Here is a 16,893-nt window from a genome sequence, read left to right on the forward strand (position 1 = left end):
CTCTCGAGCAGTGCAACCCGGGCCACTAACTTGATTCCAACTGCTCGCCTGCGTAGAGAACTGCGTTCTCTCCCAGTTACCAGCTGGTTTGAAACTCCTGGGTCTCCCTCTCCCAGTCTCTAACTCCTCCTCTTGTTAGGACTCTATTCAGGGGTTGCCCCTGCTCTTCCTGATAGTCCTTCTCCAGTGTCTTTCATGAGCTTTATAATTTTGGGTTTGAAACTTTTAATTGTTTGACTATTATTGGAGATATCTTGCTCACAGACAGACTACAACGCCCTAATCATGTGTTAAGGGGTTCAAACCCCAAAATTACCAAAACCAAGACAGGGACAGCAGGGTACCTTCCCAAGCAAACCTTGTCACACGAAGCAGGACAATCCCATAATCGCCTGATGGAGTGCAGTGTCCCACCTTTCCTAGTCCCCCCACCCCCCTTTACCCATAATCTTCAGAACTAATTCTGGTTTCCTTGTCCCAGTACCTAGGTGGTACTCTCTCTTCATTTCTCCTTTAGGTGTACTCGTCTCAGTACAAGTTAAGTAATTACCTTTGGCCGACACATCCCAATAGTAAATACAAGAGGTTGCTTCATATCTTCTGTGTTAAAGGATTTTGGGGGGGACTGAGCAGGGATTTTCATCTGGGAACGGCAGTCCTTGTATCCATGGGGGGAGTCCCTCCCTGTGAAAACCCACTTACCGCCACCCCTATGGGGAACATCTTGTAGTTGTTGGCTCACCTCCCTAGACTCCCAAGGAAAGGCTTCCCCCTGAGGAGAAGTGATCGAATTCCGTAATTCGTCAGACCAGACTTTCTCTTCTTGTCTGCAATAAATAGTTTATTGTTGCTTTTGTGTACTCCTGCTTGCTCGTAAAAAGCGACTATCCTTATGTAGTGGCTGCTTCGCATTTGTGTTTAGTGTGGGGCTTTTAGAGGCAAGCAACAGCACCTTTGGGAAAGTATAGCCCAGCACCGTGTTCGCTCTTCGGCAGCACCTCAAATGGTTTATGATGTGGATTGGATTTCTGGTTATATCGTTCTTAGAAGACCTTTCGTTGCTCTGTGACCCGAGAGTCCGTATAGGGTTTTCATTAACGTGAGACTCACCTGGAGCAAGGTAATGAGCGTCTGATGTGTAATATGGCCACGCCTCTGAATAATGACCTTGAACACAGTCATTTCAAGCCCAGGAGTTTACCATCCTCGTGTGTGAAATGTAGATTTCGGCAGGGTAATCCTCCTTTTCTCCCACACCCCAAACATTTTTTGACTGGTGCAGTCTCTGCGATTTGTTGTCGGGGAAATAATGTCCTATACTTATTCACTCGTTTTTAAAATCGCGTTGTGTATTCTGGTGATGGTGCCAAGCTGCTGTTGCAGTTATTGGTAGAAATATGTGATTGGGTTGGATTAAATTTATTCACTCTAAATGTAGCCAGCAGCAGCAACCATGCTATAGTTTATCGAAAGTAATCTTGCATACAGCACGTGCTGAAAAGGCCGTTTTTTAATACATTGTTTGCACATAATGGCGATCAAAACTCGATGTAAGATTGGTGACTTGTGTTCTCAGCGAGGACGTTATATTTTAATAGTTGCATCGAAGTGGTTGCACGATCGATTGCATTCAATTAGTGCTTCATTTTCTTGCAACGTCTAACCAGCTACTGCTACTGAAGGTCTTTTGTGCTGCAAAGCTTTGGCAAAAGGCCCAGGTGACATATATAAAGTTTTTTTGGCGCTGGAAATAGTCAACTAAACCATCTTTGCTGACTGGACGAGTTGGGGCATTATTCACACATTATACTTTATCGCAATTTAGCAGCCTTCTATTGAAATGTTTCTTTAGATGTGCGCCGGTGTACGTATGCATGATTGCAAAGTCGGGAAAGCCTTCTCGGAGGCAGTGACTAATGCTTGGTGTAATCGTCTCCTCTTGTCACTTCTTCCTATACATAGTGGAGAGTTAGGTGGATGATGGTAAATATGCTTTTATAGTATTCTTTTTCAGATCGTTGCAGCAATGTTCTTTTGCAGGAAATCTTTAAAATTCAATACATTTCACCTTAGCAAAACTTTAATTTGAAGTCTTCTGTTAGTGTTTGCATAGAAACGGTTTTTAGGAAAGGAACCTTACGTTTTGTTCTGAATTGTGGTGGCTTCTCACTACACAACCAAAACTAAAGACATCCTCTCCTCGCTATCCTCTTCTCCCCTCCCTCCTCCTCCACTTGTGTCTCTCTCTCTCTCTCTCTCTCTCTCTCTCTCTCTCTCTCTCTCTCTCTCTCTCCTCCTTCTCACCCATAGCACTAGATAAAGTCGCCAAGACTGTTTGCTCTATGAAAGTCTCCTCCAAACAGATCCTTCCCTGCTGTTCTAGAACTATCAAGGACAATATTGCATGGAAACTGCACTCCCGAACACCTGTGAAGATCTGCTCTCTAACCGCAACTCCAACGATCCTTCTTGAAAAGAAGTGACTCTCTTTGGTATCTGTGGTTACTTCTTTGGTTTATTGCCAGTTCCTTAGGTTACAACTTACAGGTAAATTACAGGACAAGAAACACTGGCACACCTATCACCCAGGCAGGGGGCTTTCAACTGCCTGGGCAGAGAGCCTTCACCCACTCATTCCATTAACCACACTGACACACTCCAGATGACATCACTGCATTCTACCATACAGACCAAGCACTACATAACACTTCTGTTCTCATCCTCCTTTTCTGTCGTCCTGCCTTCGACACTATCAATCATGCCACCCTCTTAAATCGACTCCATGATACATTGGGCATCACGGATCGGGCACTGGCGTGGTTGACCTCTTTCCTTTCGATTCGGCCCTCCCAAGGTTCAGATGGGTTCTCTTCTCTTCTCTCCTCCTAAATCCCTCTCCACCTGCGACATCCCCCAGGGCTCTACCCTCTCGCTGTGGCTGTTTAACATTTACCTTGCCCATCTTCCCTACCTGATCTTCACCTTCTCTCCTCTCTTCCAGTGTTATGCTGATTCCGCTCGGCTCTCCTTTAAACTTCCCTCCTCTACCCCCTCTCCTTTCCTCTTTCATTCCCTATTGTCCGACTGCTATTCTGGCATGGTGTGCTGTTAACGACCTCTGTCTTAATGCCAATAAGACCAAGATCCCTTCTCATTGGAACTCCCTACACCTCCACCCTACTCTCTGGCTGCCTGCCCTGAGCCCCTACCTCTTGTGAGGCAAAATAATCTGGGTGTTGTCTTCGATTCCTCTCTTTCTCTCCTTCTCACCTCATATTGCTGACCTTGCCAAGAAGGCTCACTTTCAGCTTCACCTCCTCAGAGGCATTCTCCCTTTCCCCCAGACACTCAACGTCTCCAGAGCGCTGGTTCTCTCAAGGGTGGACTACTGCAACAGCCTCTTTCTCAATATGCCTCTTTCCTCCATCCGCCCTCTTCAACTAATCCAGAATAGGACTCCAAGACAGATTTATCCTTGGCCTCAAACACAGGGACCGCACCTCTGCAGCCCTAAAATCTCTCCATTGGCTCCCGGTGGCTGCAGGGATCGAATTGAAGACCATCTACAACTTCCACAAGGCTTTCTGAGGCTGCGCTACATCCAACTTTCTCTCCCTAAATACCTCCCTGCTAGAGCCCTTCGGTCCTCTGACTGAAACTCTCTGCAGGTCAAACGTTTCTCTAAGAAGAGAGTGGGGGGGCTAGATCTTTCCTCGGATTGAGCCTGCCTCTGGAACGGCCTCCCTGCCCCCTCAGACTTGAGTCGAATCTCCTTAATTTCCAGAAACTTCTCAATACCTTCCCCTTCTCCTCCTCCTCCTTCCCTCTCCCCCGTCCCTGCTAATGCCCCTGCATGCTACTGTGACTAGCTACCTGGCCCCTTCTGAGTCATACAGGGGCCAGGCCCCCCCTCTCGACCAGTCTGCCTCAGAGCCTCCTTACTAGCACTTGCCCTCGGGCACCCTTCCCTGACCAGACTACTGCGCCTGGTTCACCCCCCGCCCCACTTCCTCACTAGCTCACCTTTACCCTTCCCCCAGCGCACTTGCCCTCCTGGCTCTCCTTAGCGCTTACCCAGCCCCTGGGTGCCCCAGGTCCCACCTTCCCTTCACCCTGACCTGATCCCCCCCCATACTTCATGTTTGCTGCACTTTAAGGATCCGAATGTCACAGGGCCTAGTAGGACCTTATATTGTTTTTATCCCATGTCTCTCCCCCCCCCTCCTCCCCTCTTTAGTCTTGTGGCGCCTGGAAACACGTTCTGCTGTATAGGCGCCCCTACAAATGGTCAATAAATAAATGGCTTTGGGTGCATTTGGTTTCCCTGCACGTTTTTCATGTGATGCTGTATATCCTAGCATTCAAGCTGACCTTGCTGAGTTTAAAGCACTCCAGCTGGAGCCATGGGTTTCCCAAAGGTACCCTTTAGATTTATGCATACACAGAAATTCCCCTTCAAATGGTTTCTGTGCATCCCTTTCTACTCCTTACCACCACCTCTTATGCTTTCTGTTCTTGACGTATGCATTATTACTATCAATACTTAGTTGCAGTTGTTTTGTTCATCTTCTATTTTTTTTCAGACTTATTGATCTCTCCCTTTAGTTTACTATTATAGAAAGTTTTGCTGGAGGCTACAGTTGGTGGGTGTGGTAAGGGTGTGAATATCCACAGATTTAGCAATAAAACAGGTCCAAACAGCAGCTGATATATCTGCATGCTTCGTGGCGGAGGCTTTGAGACTGATACAAATTATGCTGCTTGTTTTTCTGGACGTTACCACAATTGGCTCTTTTTGAAAACCTTTCCTGTCGCTTTCTGCGCTCCCCAATGGTCACTTTTCACCTCATCTACAGACCTCCCAAGCCCAACACCTCCTTCATCGAATACTTCACATGCCTGGTCACCACCATGTCTCGCACACATGCCAACAACTTCCTCTGCGACCTCTACATCCCTGGCAGCCCAGCAATGGTGCTGTAAGTCATCATTTTATTATTGGGTAAATAAACCTGGTGCACCACAGGAATGGGTGAGATCTTAATTACATGAAACTTCAATTAAACTTTAGGCATGTAATCACTTAGTGCATTGACTGGTGTACACTGGGTGCCATGCAATTAATCCAATGGTATGATAAACTTTCAGTTCTACTTAAAATCACTGAGGTTCACTGAGTAGAGGCTAAGGAGCACCCCTTTTCTCAAACATCATGATACAATGTACATGGAATTTTGTTTGAACAACCTAATGAAACTATACTTTGGCTGTTTCCTCTTTGCTCCTCCCACCTGCATAATTTGGGTATGTAACAATTATTCTACAGCATTGGATCTTTCATGGATTCACATGCTTAGAATATTCCCTGTCGTCAGGCTGGGAACCCTCGGTATATTTATTAAGACGTTTTCCATAGGAAAAACGTTGACACTTGTGTGTCCTATCTACGTCGTTTTGGGCTGCTTACCAATGACCCAATAGGACTTAGGGTATAAATAGCCCCGCACGCGCGGCTCCCTTCAGATTTCAACCGTCTCCAAAGTAGCGGGAGCACCTTGTGTTTTTTCTACTCTGTACAAGGTTGAATTCTACTCTTACAAGTCTTTCTTTTACAATGTCTGGAAAGGCGTTGTTCCGCCTGAGTGCTACGTGCGGACTGAAGAAAGTCTATGAAGGAGATGGGCACATGGATTGCCTGTACTGTCTACACCTGCATCACTCTGCAGACAGTTGTGAGATTTGTAAGGGTTTCTCACAGAAGCCGCTGAAAGATCGGAATAGGCGTCTGGTGACGTGGCTAAATGAAGGGACCTACCCTTCATCGGAGGTAGGATCGGCACACCGTCTGGTATCGAGGCCTAAATCGTCGGTAGTCCATCGCCGATCGGTGTCTGCAGAGCCTCCGGCAAAGAAGCCACGTTCTACGGAGAAGCGTTCCTCCGAGAAACACCCGGCGACAGAACCCTCTTCGAAACATGGACGAGATCGCCATCAAGGGAAATCTTCTTCTTCATCTTCGTAGAAAATGGGAAAGATCCCTTAAAGACCTCCTCCTCAGGAGACCATCACAGGTCTTCCTTGAGTAGAGACTCGACGAAACATAGGCCTAGCTCAAAAAAGGCGGGATCGCCTAAGGAACCTGCGTCACAGCCTCCAACATCGTCGACAGGGGTTCCGTCGTTGACGGGATCTTTACCACCAGCGCAGGCAGTACCTGCAGGGGCTTCGTCGACTCCAGCGGCGACGATTGAAAGGGCGTCCACATTGCCGTCATCGACGGTGGATCCCCCAAGGGCGTGGCAATTTGAGGTGTACGATGCAGTTTTGCCAGAGACCCTATTGCAGCAGGAGGCAGCTTTCTCTATCATCAGTGGAGGAAGACTGTGAATAAATTGTTGGTCCAGCAGATCTGGGATTTCAGGGCGTTGGCTCGTCGACGATTTCGGGAGGGCAAAGTGTCCCCGTTGCATCGTCTTTGTTAAACCCTCAGTCACTATTATTCTTACAGGTGTTGACCACGCTACAGTCTTTTGAGCCAATTGGATGCTAGGCTACCCCCCGCAAGTGCACTTACAGGGATACCGGCGATGCCGGCCGACAACGAACCAGGTCCCTCTCCACGGTTGACGGGGATGCCAACCTGCTGTCCAGTTAGCGAGGAGCCTCCTCGTTCACACCCGGAAGAAGGGGAATTGCAAGATTCAGAGTCAGAACAAGGGCCTAGAGACTCTTTTTCAGATTTTTCATTGTCCCCTTTGAGAGATCCTACATGGGAATCGGAGGCAGAAGTGGAAGCGCCTAGAAGCCGTTGCCGCCAGACATCGGCTCTTTTCACGCGATGATGGGCAAAGCCTGTATTGAATTTGGTCTGACCCCTGAAGAAGAAAAGGAGTGCTACTTATTCGACCATATGGGCAAGAGGAGGAAATCTGTCTTTTCCGTTCCCATTCTAAACCACGTCTGGCAGGAAGGCTTGCGAACCATGCGCCATCCATTTTCGGAACCAGCAATCGAGGGCGGATTAGAAAAGAAGTTCAAGGCCCCGGACTCTAATCCTAAATGTCTGACTGCACAGCCCTCCCCGGAGTTGGTATTGTCGGCGGTAGCAGCTAGAAAAGCCAGTGTACAACACCTCCGGACAATGAGGCTAGAAGGCAAGACGCTTTTGGTAAGGTTTTGTCGGTAGGAGCAACGACGGTTAAGGCAGCTAACTCGCTGGCTATCATGGCAAGGTACGACCGGGAGATGTGGCATCGTTTGGCCCCAATCATGGAACACCTCCCTGAGGGGCATAGAAAATCGGCCATGTTGCTGGTCCCTGAGGGGGAAGAGGCATCAAACCACTCGATCAACATCGCTGTGGACTTGGCGGAATCTGGGTTCGAACAAATAAGCAATGGAGTGATTTTGAGAACGCAAGCCTGGATGAAATTCACGAACTTTAGACCGTAGGTCTAGTATAAGGTGCTCGATATGCCATGTGAGGGTGAGCAGTTCGGGGAGAAGGTGGACGAGGCCCTAAAAGGTATGAAAGAGGATACGGACACGGCAAGGTTGCTAGGAGTCCTACAAAGCGGGAGAGCATTTCGGTCCTTTCGCCCCTTCCGCGGAGCATCAGGGAATTCCTAATTTTACCTCATCCAGAGACGGGAGTTTCAGCAGGCCATCATACTCCTCTCAAGGCTATAGGTGTGCTGTCCAAGCAACGCGAAGAGGCCGAGACTACCAGGCTTCGAGGAGAAGAGGAGGATATTCGTCATCCACAAAAAGCAAGCAGTCAAAGTCCCAACAATGAGAGGCTTCAGGATGTCCTGGGAGGCAGTGTCCCGTCGCGTCGACGAGTGGGAAAGAATAACATCAGACTGTTGGATGTTGGACACGGTAAAACTAGGCCACTCTTTGCCGTTCAAGAAGGCGCCGTCACAAATTCCACCTGTGTATTCAGCACAACCCCATCTTCACATATTACAACAGGAAGTGGTGCTTATGCTGCAAAAAGGGGCTATAGAATTTGTTCCGGTGGCTGAGAGAGGTCAAGGAGTTTACTCCCGTTACTTCGCGGTCAAGAAACCCAACGGCAAGTGGCGACCCATTCTGGACCTTCGGGATCTCAACAAGACTCTGAAAAGCCTGAAGTCATGCGTTCCATACAGCCGGGAGATTTTCTGGCGTCGTTAGACCTACAAGACTCATACTTCCACATACCCATGCGTCGATGACAGAGTTTCTAAGGTTCGTAGTCGGTCAGTCATTACCAATTCAAAGTACTTCCGTTCGGACTAAAATCATCTCCCATGACAATCACAAAATGCTTGGCTCCTGTGGCAGCTATGAAGAGAAGGTCAACATGTTTACCCTTACCTGGACGATTGGCTGGTAAGGGGCTTGTCGCTGAGAAGAACACAAGCAAGCCTAGAGGCCACCATGCAACTTCTACAGCGGTTAGGCTTTGCAATCAACTTCAAGAAATCCTCCTTGGCTCCCTTAAGAAGCTTGATATTCAAAGGGTCCCACTCACTCAAGGGTTAAAATTAAAAAGTCCTAAATCCAGCAAAAGAGCTGGGGGTCTCTAAGGTTGAACGGAATTAGCACATAAATGAAAAGTCTCCCTAACGCCAATCCACTGAAACGAGTACGTCTTACAACGTAAACTTGAGGAATCGAGCGAGAGAGGAAAGCAGACATCGGCACGAGAAGGCCCTGGATGATGTGACACCTGCAGGAACCAGAGAGCCTGCAAGGTTTGTGCGGTCCAAACGACTCTGCTGAGACTATTGTGAAGGAGAAACCTAAAGGCCCACGTTCAGAGACCGAAGCACCAAAGTGAGACGAGAAACCAAGAGCAGAGGGGAGACCGGGAGAAACAAAAGGCCAAAGAAGGAAAGGCACCAGTGATCGACAGCAGACAAGAAGGATCCGGAGTAACCAGACTTCAGAAGACTTTCTCCTTTGAAGCAGAAGATAACCGGGAGTAGCTGGTGGCTTTGAATATCGTTCTATTGTAGATCCAGTTTGTTTCTCTACTAATTAGGAAACTGATAATCTTGAAGCAAGTCAAGAGAAGGAGTGAGGGCACAAGAGGGGATTTTATTGAGAATCTCAGTACTGGGAGAGAGCTTGTGATTGGAGTACCCTGGGAAAAGGGAAAGAATCTAAAGCGACTGCTAAGTGTGAACACTCGCAAGTGCAAGTTATGAAAAAGCCAAAGTAAGGGAAAAGCCAGTGACCATACGACCTTGGCAAAAGTGCAAACAGTTAGAGCGAAGGGCAGGCCAAACTGACCTGAACCATAATAAAGGAGGGGGGGTGTCATAACCCCAATGGAGCAATACAGCCAAGAGTATATTGAGAGATGCAATCAAGAAAGTGAAACGTGTAAAAAAATAAATAAAAGAGAGATCCCAAAAAGGGAGAGAAGTTCCCAAGCACATTGAAAGAATTACAGAGACTGATCAAAGAAGTAACGGGAAGATATTTAAGAATACTATACTATTTACAGACTGATACTAAAAGTATTCAAAGAAGAAGAGTCATTCTCCAAGTCTAAGTTAGTTTACATAATGCTAGGGTCAGTTTGGGACAGTTGACGACTTTATTTGGACTGACTGTTGAGCACATTAGTGATGAGTTAGGTAGGGAATTCCCATTGAGATGGGGAAAGATAGGCATTAAAAAATTCTTCTTTAGTAAATCATCCTGTCAATGTCACCTGAGAGTCTGTGTCTTCCCTGTGGCTCACCAAACGGCCCATTACCCATCTTCCTTCCTCAGGCAGATCCTTGAGAATGCCAAAGCCACACAACTCCAACACATCGAAGCCAAAAATCTACTTCAGTCCCAACAATCTTGGTTTCTTCCCAGATGCAGCTCAGAAACTGCTACCATCTAGTTGATTGATTGGCCTCAAAATCCTCAATGGCCATCCCTGCTTTCTGGTTCTCCTTGGCCTCTCAGCAGCATTTGACACAGTAATCTACCAGACACTCACTGACAATCTACATTGCCGCATGGGGGATGATCAGCAAGATAGTGCTCCCCTGGTTCAAATCGTATCTTGCTAATCGCCACCTGTTAGTACAAACTGATTCCTCCAGCTCACCAACTCTACCAATCGCCTGTGTCGCCCCGCAGGGACCTAACCACTCCCTTGTAATGTTTTCCCTTACATAGAAACTGTTTGTAACCCCTGCTTGTGCCACACATCCACCAATACGCAGATGATCCGCAGATCTGCCTCAAGATAACCTCCATCAAAGATATCCACAGGCTCAAGGCCTGCCTCACGTTGATCCATTTGGGGCTGTCCAGTGCTTACTTGAAGCTCAACCCCTCCAAGACTGAATCCCTACTGCTTACCAAAAACACTGAACACTCTGCCATCCAGACCTGGCTCTCTGCTATGCATCTCAAGGGCTTCACATCGCAGCTGGCCACCTGTGCCTGGTCCCTTGGATTCAACATCAACTGACACCTTTCCTTCAAACAGCAAATGGCAAGGAAGACACAAACCGCTTGGTGCCGACTTTCTGTGATTTTAACCTAGTTTGCCTAGGTTTAATCTTAATTTTCCTGTTTTTGTTGTTGCCACAGGTAGATCTCAGTGCGTCAGATGTATGAAGAAAGGCATTTTGATATTCGTGCCTGTAGTCTTCCTCCATGAATGGGTGTACTGCAATATTGGGGAATGGAGTTTGAAATGTAGAAATGGATTCTGCAAAAGACATCGAACAGTACTCCCAGTGAGTGTGAGGCGGTATTTTTAAAGAAGAATGCATTACAATATTAAGCAAGACATGCATGTTGCCCATTATCCTGGACTTCGTCTGTGTCCTTTAACGGCGCATAGTGCTTTTTGGGTAAAGATCTGTAATATTGCTTTAACAGATCAGTTTTGAATATGGGATCACTGGGTGCAAGTCTGGTTTAATCTGTCACTGAACTTGTGTACACCTGAATTCTTGTTGACAGACTTGTCGTATGTGTGGTATTGTGGTAGTCATAAATGACCCGGGGTAGATGTGTAAAGATGTAATTCCCTCTTATGGAAACTTTGGAACTAACTTGTATCAACTTTGCTGCTTGCTAACTCCACTGGACCTGGAGTTTAAAGAAGTTGGTTAAGCATAAAATACAATGTGACTTGCACATAATGAGGCTATCTGCCCAGAGGCGGCAGGCCGACCCTGTCCTGCCGTCCCAAGTTAAGGGCCGGAACAAGGGCACCTTGCCGTTACCGGGAGGGTCGACCCGCCGCCATTGGCGCCTCTGTAGTTCTCTACACGGGTGCTAATGGAGTCTTATGTTTTTTTTTTTAAACGTACCTTCATCCTGCGGCTCGGCTCGGCTCTGCATAGTGCTGCTGGTCAGTGAAGTCTCTGATTTTATCAACACGAAAACAGACTTCACTGATGAGCAGCACTGCGTGGCACTGGGCCGCGGGATAAAGGTATGTTTCTTTTTGTTAGAGACACCATTGGCACCAATGTAGAAAACGACAGAAGTTATGAAGGTGGCGCTGACTGCCCAGGCAGTTTGAAACGCATTGTACCTTACAGTACAGCCTGTGTTCTGAGACTCCTGATTGGCCAGCGCCCCCACCCAGGGTGCTAATAAAATAAAAAAGAGGCTCTTTCCACTATATTGTATATTAGCTTTGATCCTTTAGTCCAAAAACACTCTTCAGGGAATCACATTTTGAATGCCTTTGATTCCAGATAGGCAATTTGTTTATTTCATTCAGTTTATTTTAAATTGTAACATGATGCATCATTTGACTGATTACCGGTTCCTGCTCTACTAGCTCAGCAAATGGCATTGCCTGTTTGATGTGGTCCACTGATAACAGTCTTTTTCCTTTCTTTGGCTTTATTGTGGGCAGAATTGCTGTCCTGCAACCCACTGTCCATGTCATCAGTATGACCATGTCAACGAAGCGAGTGGAATTGAGTGAGTCAAATGCTCCCTGGTATGCCTGGGGCCGCGTATGCCAAATGGTGCCCTTTTCTCTAACCCAAACGCACATCGGCCTTTGTCCTGTCAAGGTATTTTATTCTATTCTTTCGGAGAATGATGACCAGCATGCACCAGACCCCTCAAACTTCATGTGTCATGGATCGTAATGCAGCACAAAGTAAAGGAAAAATGGGACTGCAAGGACCACAATGTACCTGGGTCCCACGGACCAGGTCTGGAGCAAGAGGAGCGGATTAACTACACAAGTAAGAATGAACCTTGATTTCTGTAAAGACCGGAGGGGGGTGTCTGTTCTTCTACTGTCTATATGTTAGAGGAGAAGAACAGAGGACCCCAGCCAAGATTCTCTATTATTGGTACGTGGTCGAGCAATCAAGGCCTAGCTTCTCAGGAGGTGATGCGGGCTGGTTTTTAAGTACAGTGTAGTCCCCAAGCACCCACAAAGGAATGTCCCCACACTATATTAGTTAAAACAAAGTCTTTATATAATTAATATTCAAGGATATGTACAATAGCACGATAACTCACTTTGTACTCGGTTATTATAATGGCAAATTTAATCAGTTCTACGTGGTACCACAATTACTATTAGATCTCTTTAAAGTGCATCAACTGTACCGTTAAATGTCACACAAATCAGTTTGTAAAGGAAACCAACAATAGATATGAGGAAAGCAGTTGGTTAGAACAATAGGCAGAATACTGGCCCCGATACCTAGTCACAGTTCTGTGTGGAGATCCCCCCCCCCCCCACCTGGGCAACCTGTAAAATAAAGATATATCACAAGCCCAGTCCATATATTGTTCAAACAAGACTTTCTAATAGTTATGCAACCCCAAAGTACCTGGTGTTGTAGCGTTCCTCGTCTGGGAATCAACGGCCCTTCTTGAGTGTCCTCCCTTTAAGGCAGGAGTCACGGGTCGTCGAACGTCCATCAGAGAACAGGGTGAGCTACGACGGTGAAGTGGCAGCTTCGTTCCTAGCGGTGCTCATTGCCGGGGAAGCCTAAACGTCCTGCAAGGAACAGGCTGTGGGGCACCTCGGTGTCGATAGTTCTGGACCGCAAAGAGCAAGGGCGTTGAGTCGTCGGCGTCTGTGGTCTTTGGGTGCCGGGAAACCCACCGGCAGATGCTCTTCAGCATGTCGACAGTCGGGCCTTCTCCAGCAGGATAAGACAGGCGACGATGCAGGCGAGAGCATCCTTGGATCAAATGAAGTTCTTTGGCAAATGGGAGCACAGCGGCTCCAGTCGGCGACTGCGGTCGTCGACAGTGGTGGACAACAGTCCGGGTGCTTCTCCTTGGGATTCCGCGGCTGTCCCTGTCTCGGGTCGGCAGCCTGTCGAAGATCTGTCTACCAGGGAGCTTTGGCAAAGATCAGCTGGTGCACGATGGTCCCTCATAGCCCGGGAAGAGGGTGCCTTACCAGGTCCTCTCAGGGTCAGTCCTTGGAGAGACAGCAGCTTTCAGATTGTGAAGGTGAGCAACAGCAATTCTTCTCTTCCAGCAATTCTTCTCTTCCAGCAGGGCTTCAAGGTTAAGCTTCAGGTTTACTCCAGTTACTCGTCGTAGTGGACTGAAGCTTCTGAACGCGAATTCTACCAGCGAGAGGCCCCTAGATATACTAGTTTGTCTCCCATTTATTCTGCTGGGTCACACTCAAGCAACCAATCGGTCACAAGGGCATTCATGCAGGCAGGTAGCCAATCAGGTGCATAGTGCATTCAGGCCATTCACCTCTCTCCAGACACTCACAAGTTATGTGTATTGGGACAAGTACCCAGCCATTCAACACTCCACACTGCATTCATACCAGTTTCGGGAAGGGCTGTCTCAGTCATTGTATAAAACACCAGATACTAGACACCCACAACACAGAATGCGTATTTGTCACACACGCCATTCACCCAGGTCCCACCCACAGGCTCCAGCCAGTCTGGTCCGCACTTCCCCACACTACCATATATGGAACTTCCACTCAACAGCCAGTCAGGGGGAAGGGACAGAGTCACGGCTTCCCGGGATTTCGGGAAGATCAAGGTAACAGGCGATGGAAGGTGAGAAGCCACGGGGGCCATCTTATCTCCATCAGGAATCTACCGATTCCAATGACAGGGCCTGGGCATCCCAAAATGGAGTACGCTCAGGGCACCAGTCAATTCACCACAGAGCTGCCACCAGCCCATACCCTGCTCTGTGGGCCACATACAGGTGCCCAAAAACATACACTAGGGGCACAGGGTTGTACCCCTACCCATGGGTGCCATAAGGGTATCCCATGGGTCCATTCACCAAAAGCAAAGGAGAGAGCTGCACCGCCAGGAGTCCCACATGAACTCCTGCGCGGAAAACACGACAGAACACACGATAAAAAGCAGTAAAGGACATGGATACGGAGGCCCTGTCCCTCCGATGCATTTTCCAGCATCACAATTTCCACTTCAGAAGTTGAATGAGACACCAAACGCCCATCCCATTATCCCCAGGTGTGCTGCAGGGGAGTAGTGGGACAGCAGCAGAACTGGAACTGGCAAGTGATAGGATGGGAATAGAGCATAAGAAAGAATACTTCCCAGACCATGTTTGAGTGGAAACTCAGCAAGGACAGGAAAATATCTGAGTGTAACCACACCCCTCTCACCATATAGCTGACTGGAAATTGAGACTGAAAAGGGGGGGGGAGAGGCTGGGAAGACATTTTGAAGACTTCCCTTAAAGTTATAGTTTAGAGATTGGCCAAGGAGAGCAGCTGCTCCAGAGAAACCAGTGACTCGAGGTGAGCTCCAAGGCAGGAATGGGAGGGATATAAAACGCCAACCGATTTAGTTGAGAGTAAAGGGTGTATGGTGGAGGTCGTAAAAGGAGCAAGAGGCCAGCGGAGGGTCTAGTGGCCAGAGAAGACGTTGGAGGAGACTGTCAGGAGTTCTTTGAGAGTGAAGGTAAAGTGTTGCAACTGAGAGGGTTGTACCAATTTGGTTGTATGGAAATTAGTGAGAGTAACTGAAGGGAGTTTGTGGGAGAGTGCAACAGAGGGAGGATAAAGTTGGTGTGTGTACAACCAATTCCGCAAACATTTTTTTTTTTTAAAAAATAGAATCGGTTTGGAAAATCCAAATATTGCTGTGAAATCGACTGGAATTCCAATACTAAAATCAGTGAGGGAAAAAGATGAAGATACCTTTTTAACTGGACTATATCTAAATAAATTGCCATAGTGGCGCTCCTCCATTATATGTATTGTACGTGGAACTGCGTGATTTTTCTGTCACGGAAAAGTCAGCAACGGAAATGTTTGCATGAGAAATGTACGCACCACAAAAGGTTTGTACATTTCCCATGCGAACATACATATGAAACCCCTATAAACAAACTCCCACCCACACTCCCACCCACACCCCCAACATACCCCCACACACACCCTACTTATCTTTCAAGACGCGCTGTATCCCTGCAGCGCCGGTTCCCTTTCACTTCCGTGATCGGAATCTGGCGCTGCAGGGTCCTTTTCTTTCTTTTTTGTTTTCCGGGCAGCTGCAGGTGTTTCCCCCCGCAAAACTCCCGCTCACTATGCTGTGTAGTATAGTGAGTGGGGTGTTGCAGGGGACAGTCTTTTTTTGATTATTTTACCTACCTAAAATGCATGCCACCAAAGGTTCGAACTTTTGGTGTTCGAACCTTTGGTGGCATGCATTTATGACCTTTTTGTATAGGTCCGAACCGTTGGTGCAGTCATTTTGGCCCATACCATTGTACGTTGATCTGTGGGAAGCTTTCAACACGAGGAATCGTCAGAAGTTGTGGGCGAAGCTACAAACACTAGACATCTCGCCTTGGTTATTGGAAGCCATTAAACGGATGCATGAAGATACGGTTGTGTATGTGAGTTTGAACAGTGGGGGTGCCAGCGCAGAGGGCGGGGGTGCTTACCAATCTGGGTGAAACAGGGCTACGTACTGGTCCCTCTACTGTTCAATATCTATTTGGCTGACCTTCGTATACAGCTGGAGGGTGTAAATTGTTGCCCTCAAAAGTTGGAGGGTGTGCATGTTCGCTGGTTGTCCTATGCAGACGGTCTCGTACTATTTGACCATACGTTTGTGGAACTGCATAGGGCAGCCATTGAACTTTATAAATATGCGTCAAACAATAACCTGGTTGTCAACACTGATGAAACAAAAATGGCATGCTATAGTAAAGGATGTAGTAGGCAGCCATTAATCGGTGGTAGTCGTAGAATAGGTAACATCTTATAGATTTCTAGGCCTGGAATATGGAGAGCGTACTTGCAAAGAAATTATGACCAACAGGACCCAGAGAGCGATTATGCAAATTGTACTCATAAACAAAGCTCACTGCTGAAACCGCAGGATATAGCTACACTGGTATTGTTTTGCTATGTAAGAAAAGCTTTTGCCATCCGATAGTCTATGGTCTGGAAGCATTGAATATGGAAATCCTTGGATGGCTAAAAACTGTAGAAGGGTGATTCTGGAGAACACTATTGGGTTTAGGAAATTCGGTCCCAATTGAATTACTACGACTTGAGTTCGGATTAATGTCTCTTGCCTCCTTTTGGTTTTAAAAAGCAGAGGACTATTATACTTCAAGGCTATGATAAAATCTAAGAGTGCATTACTGAACGAACTGGGTGAGTGAGGTCATCACAGGAAATCTGAAGGAAAGTAGTATGTGTGTGGGCACGTCTCATGTCCTCTCTTTTAAAGTATTGGCTGCAGGCCCAATTAGTCTCACGACTTCTTTAAACTAAAAGAAAAATTTGTAAAGAAACTGAAAGACTGGGACTGGACCTCAAACTATCCACATATGGAAACGTTGAGAAAATACCCGGAACATAGCTTGTTGCAATATAAAATTTTCCAACTCAAATGTATCTAAACAACTGTGTCCAACCGTTAATGT

The 16,893-nt window shown here is 47.2% G+C and overlaps 1 protein-coding gene across 5 annotated transcripts in view; it reads left to right on the top strand.

Moving 5' to 3' along the window:
- Positions 1 to 16,893, top strand: part of LOC138453513 (centriolar coiled-coil protein of 110 kDa-like) — a 981,554-nt gene that overhangs the window by 14,692 nt on the left and 949,969 nt on the right. For 2 of the 5 annotated variants that reach the window (XM_069606427.1, XM_069606428.1), the window contains exon 1: positions 10,576 to 10,739. The exons of 1 other annotated variant lie outside the window; for it this stretch is intronic. In XM_069606427.1, the coding sequence (XP_069462528.1) occupies positions 10,614 to 10,739 (126 nt within the window). In that variant the 5' untranslated portion in view covers positions 10,576 to 10,613. Of the gene's footprint in view, positions 1 to 10,574; positions 10,740 to 16,893 lie in introns of those variants that run through there. 2 more of the 5 variants (XM_069606425.1, XM_069606426.1) reach the window with 2 other exon arrangements.

Source organism: Ambystoma mexicanum, chromosome 4p, assembly GCF_040938575.1.
Source record: "Ambystoma mexicanum isolate Mex_15411 chromosome 4p, UKY_AmexF1_1, whole genome shotgun sequence".
Taxonomy (NCBI): Eukaryota; Metazoa; Chordata; class Amphibia; order Caudata; family Ambystomatidae; genus Ambystoma; species Ambystoma mexicanum.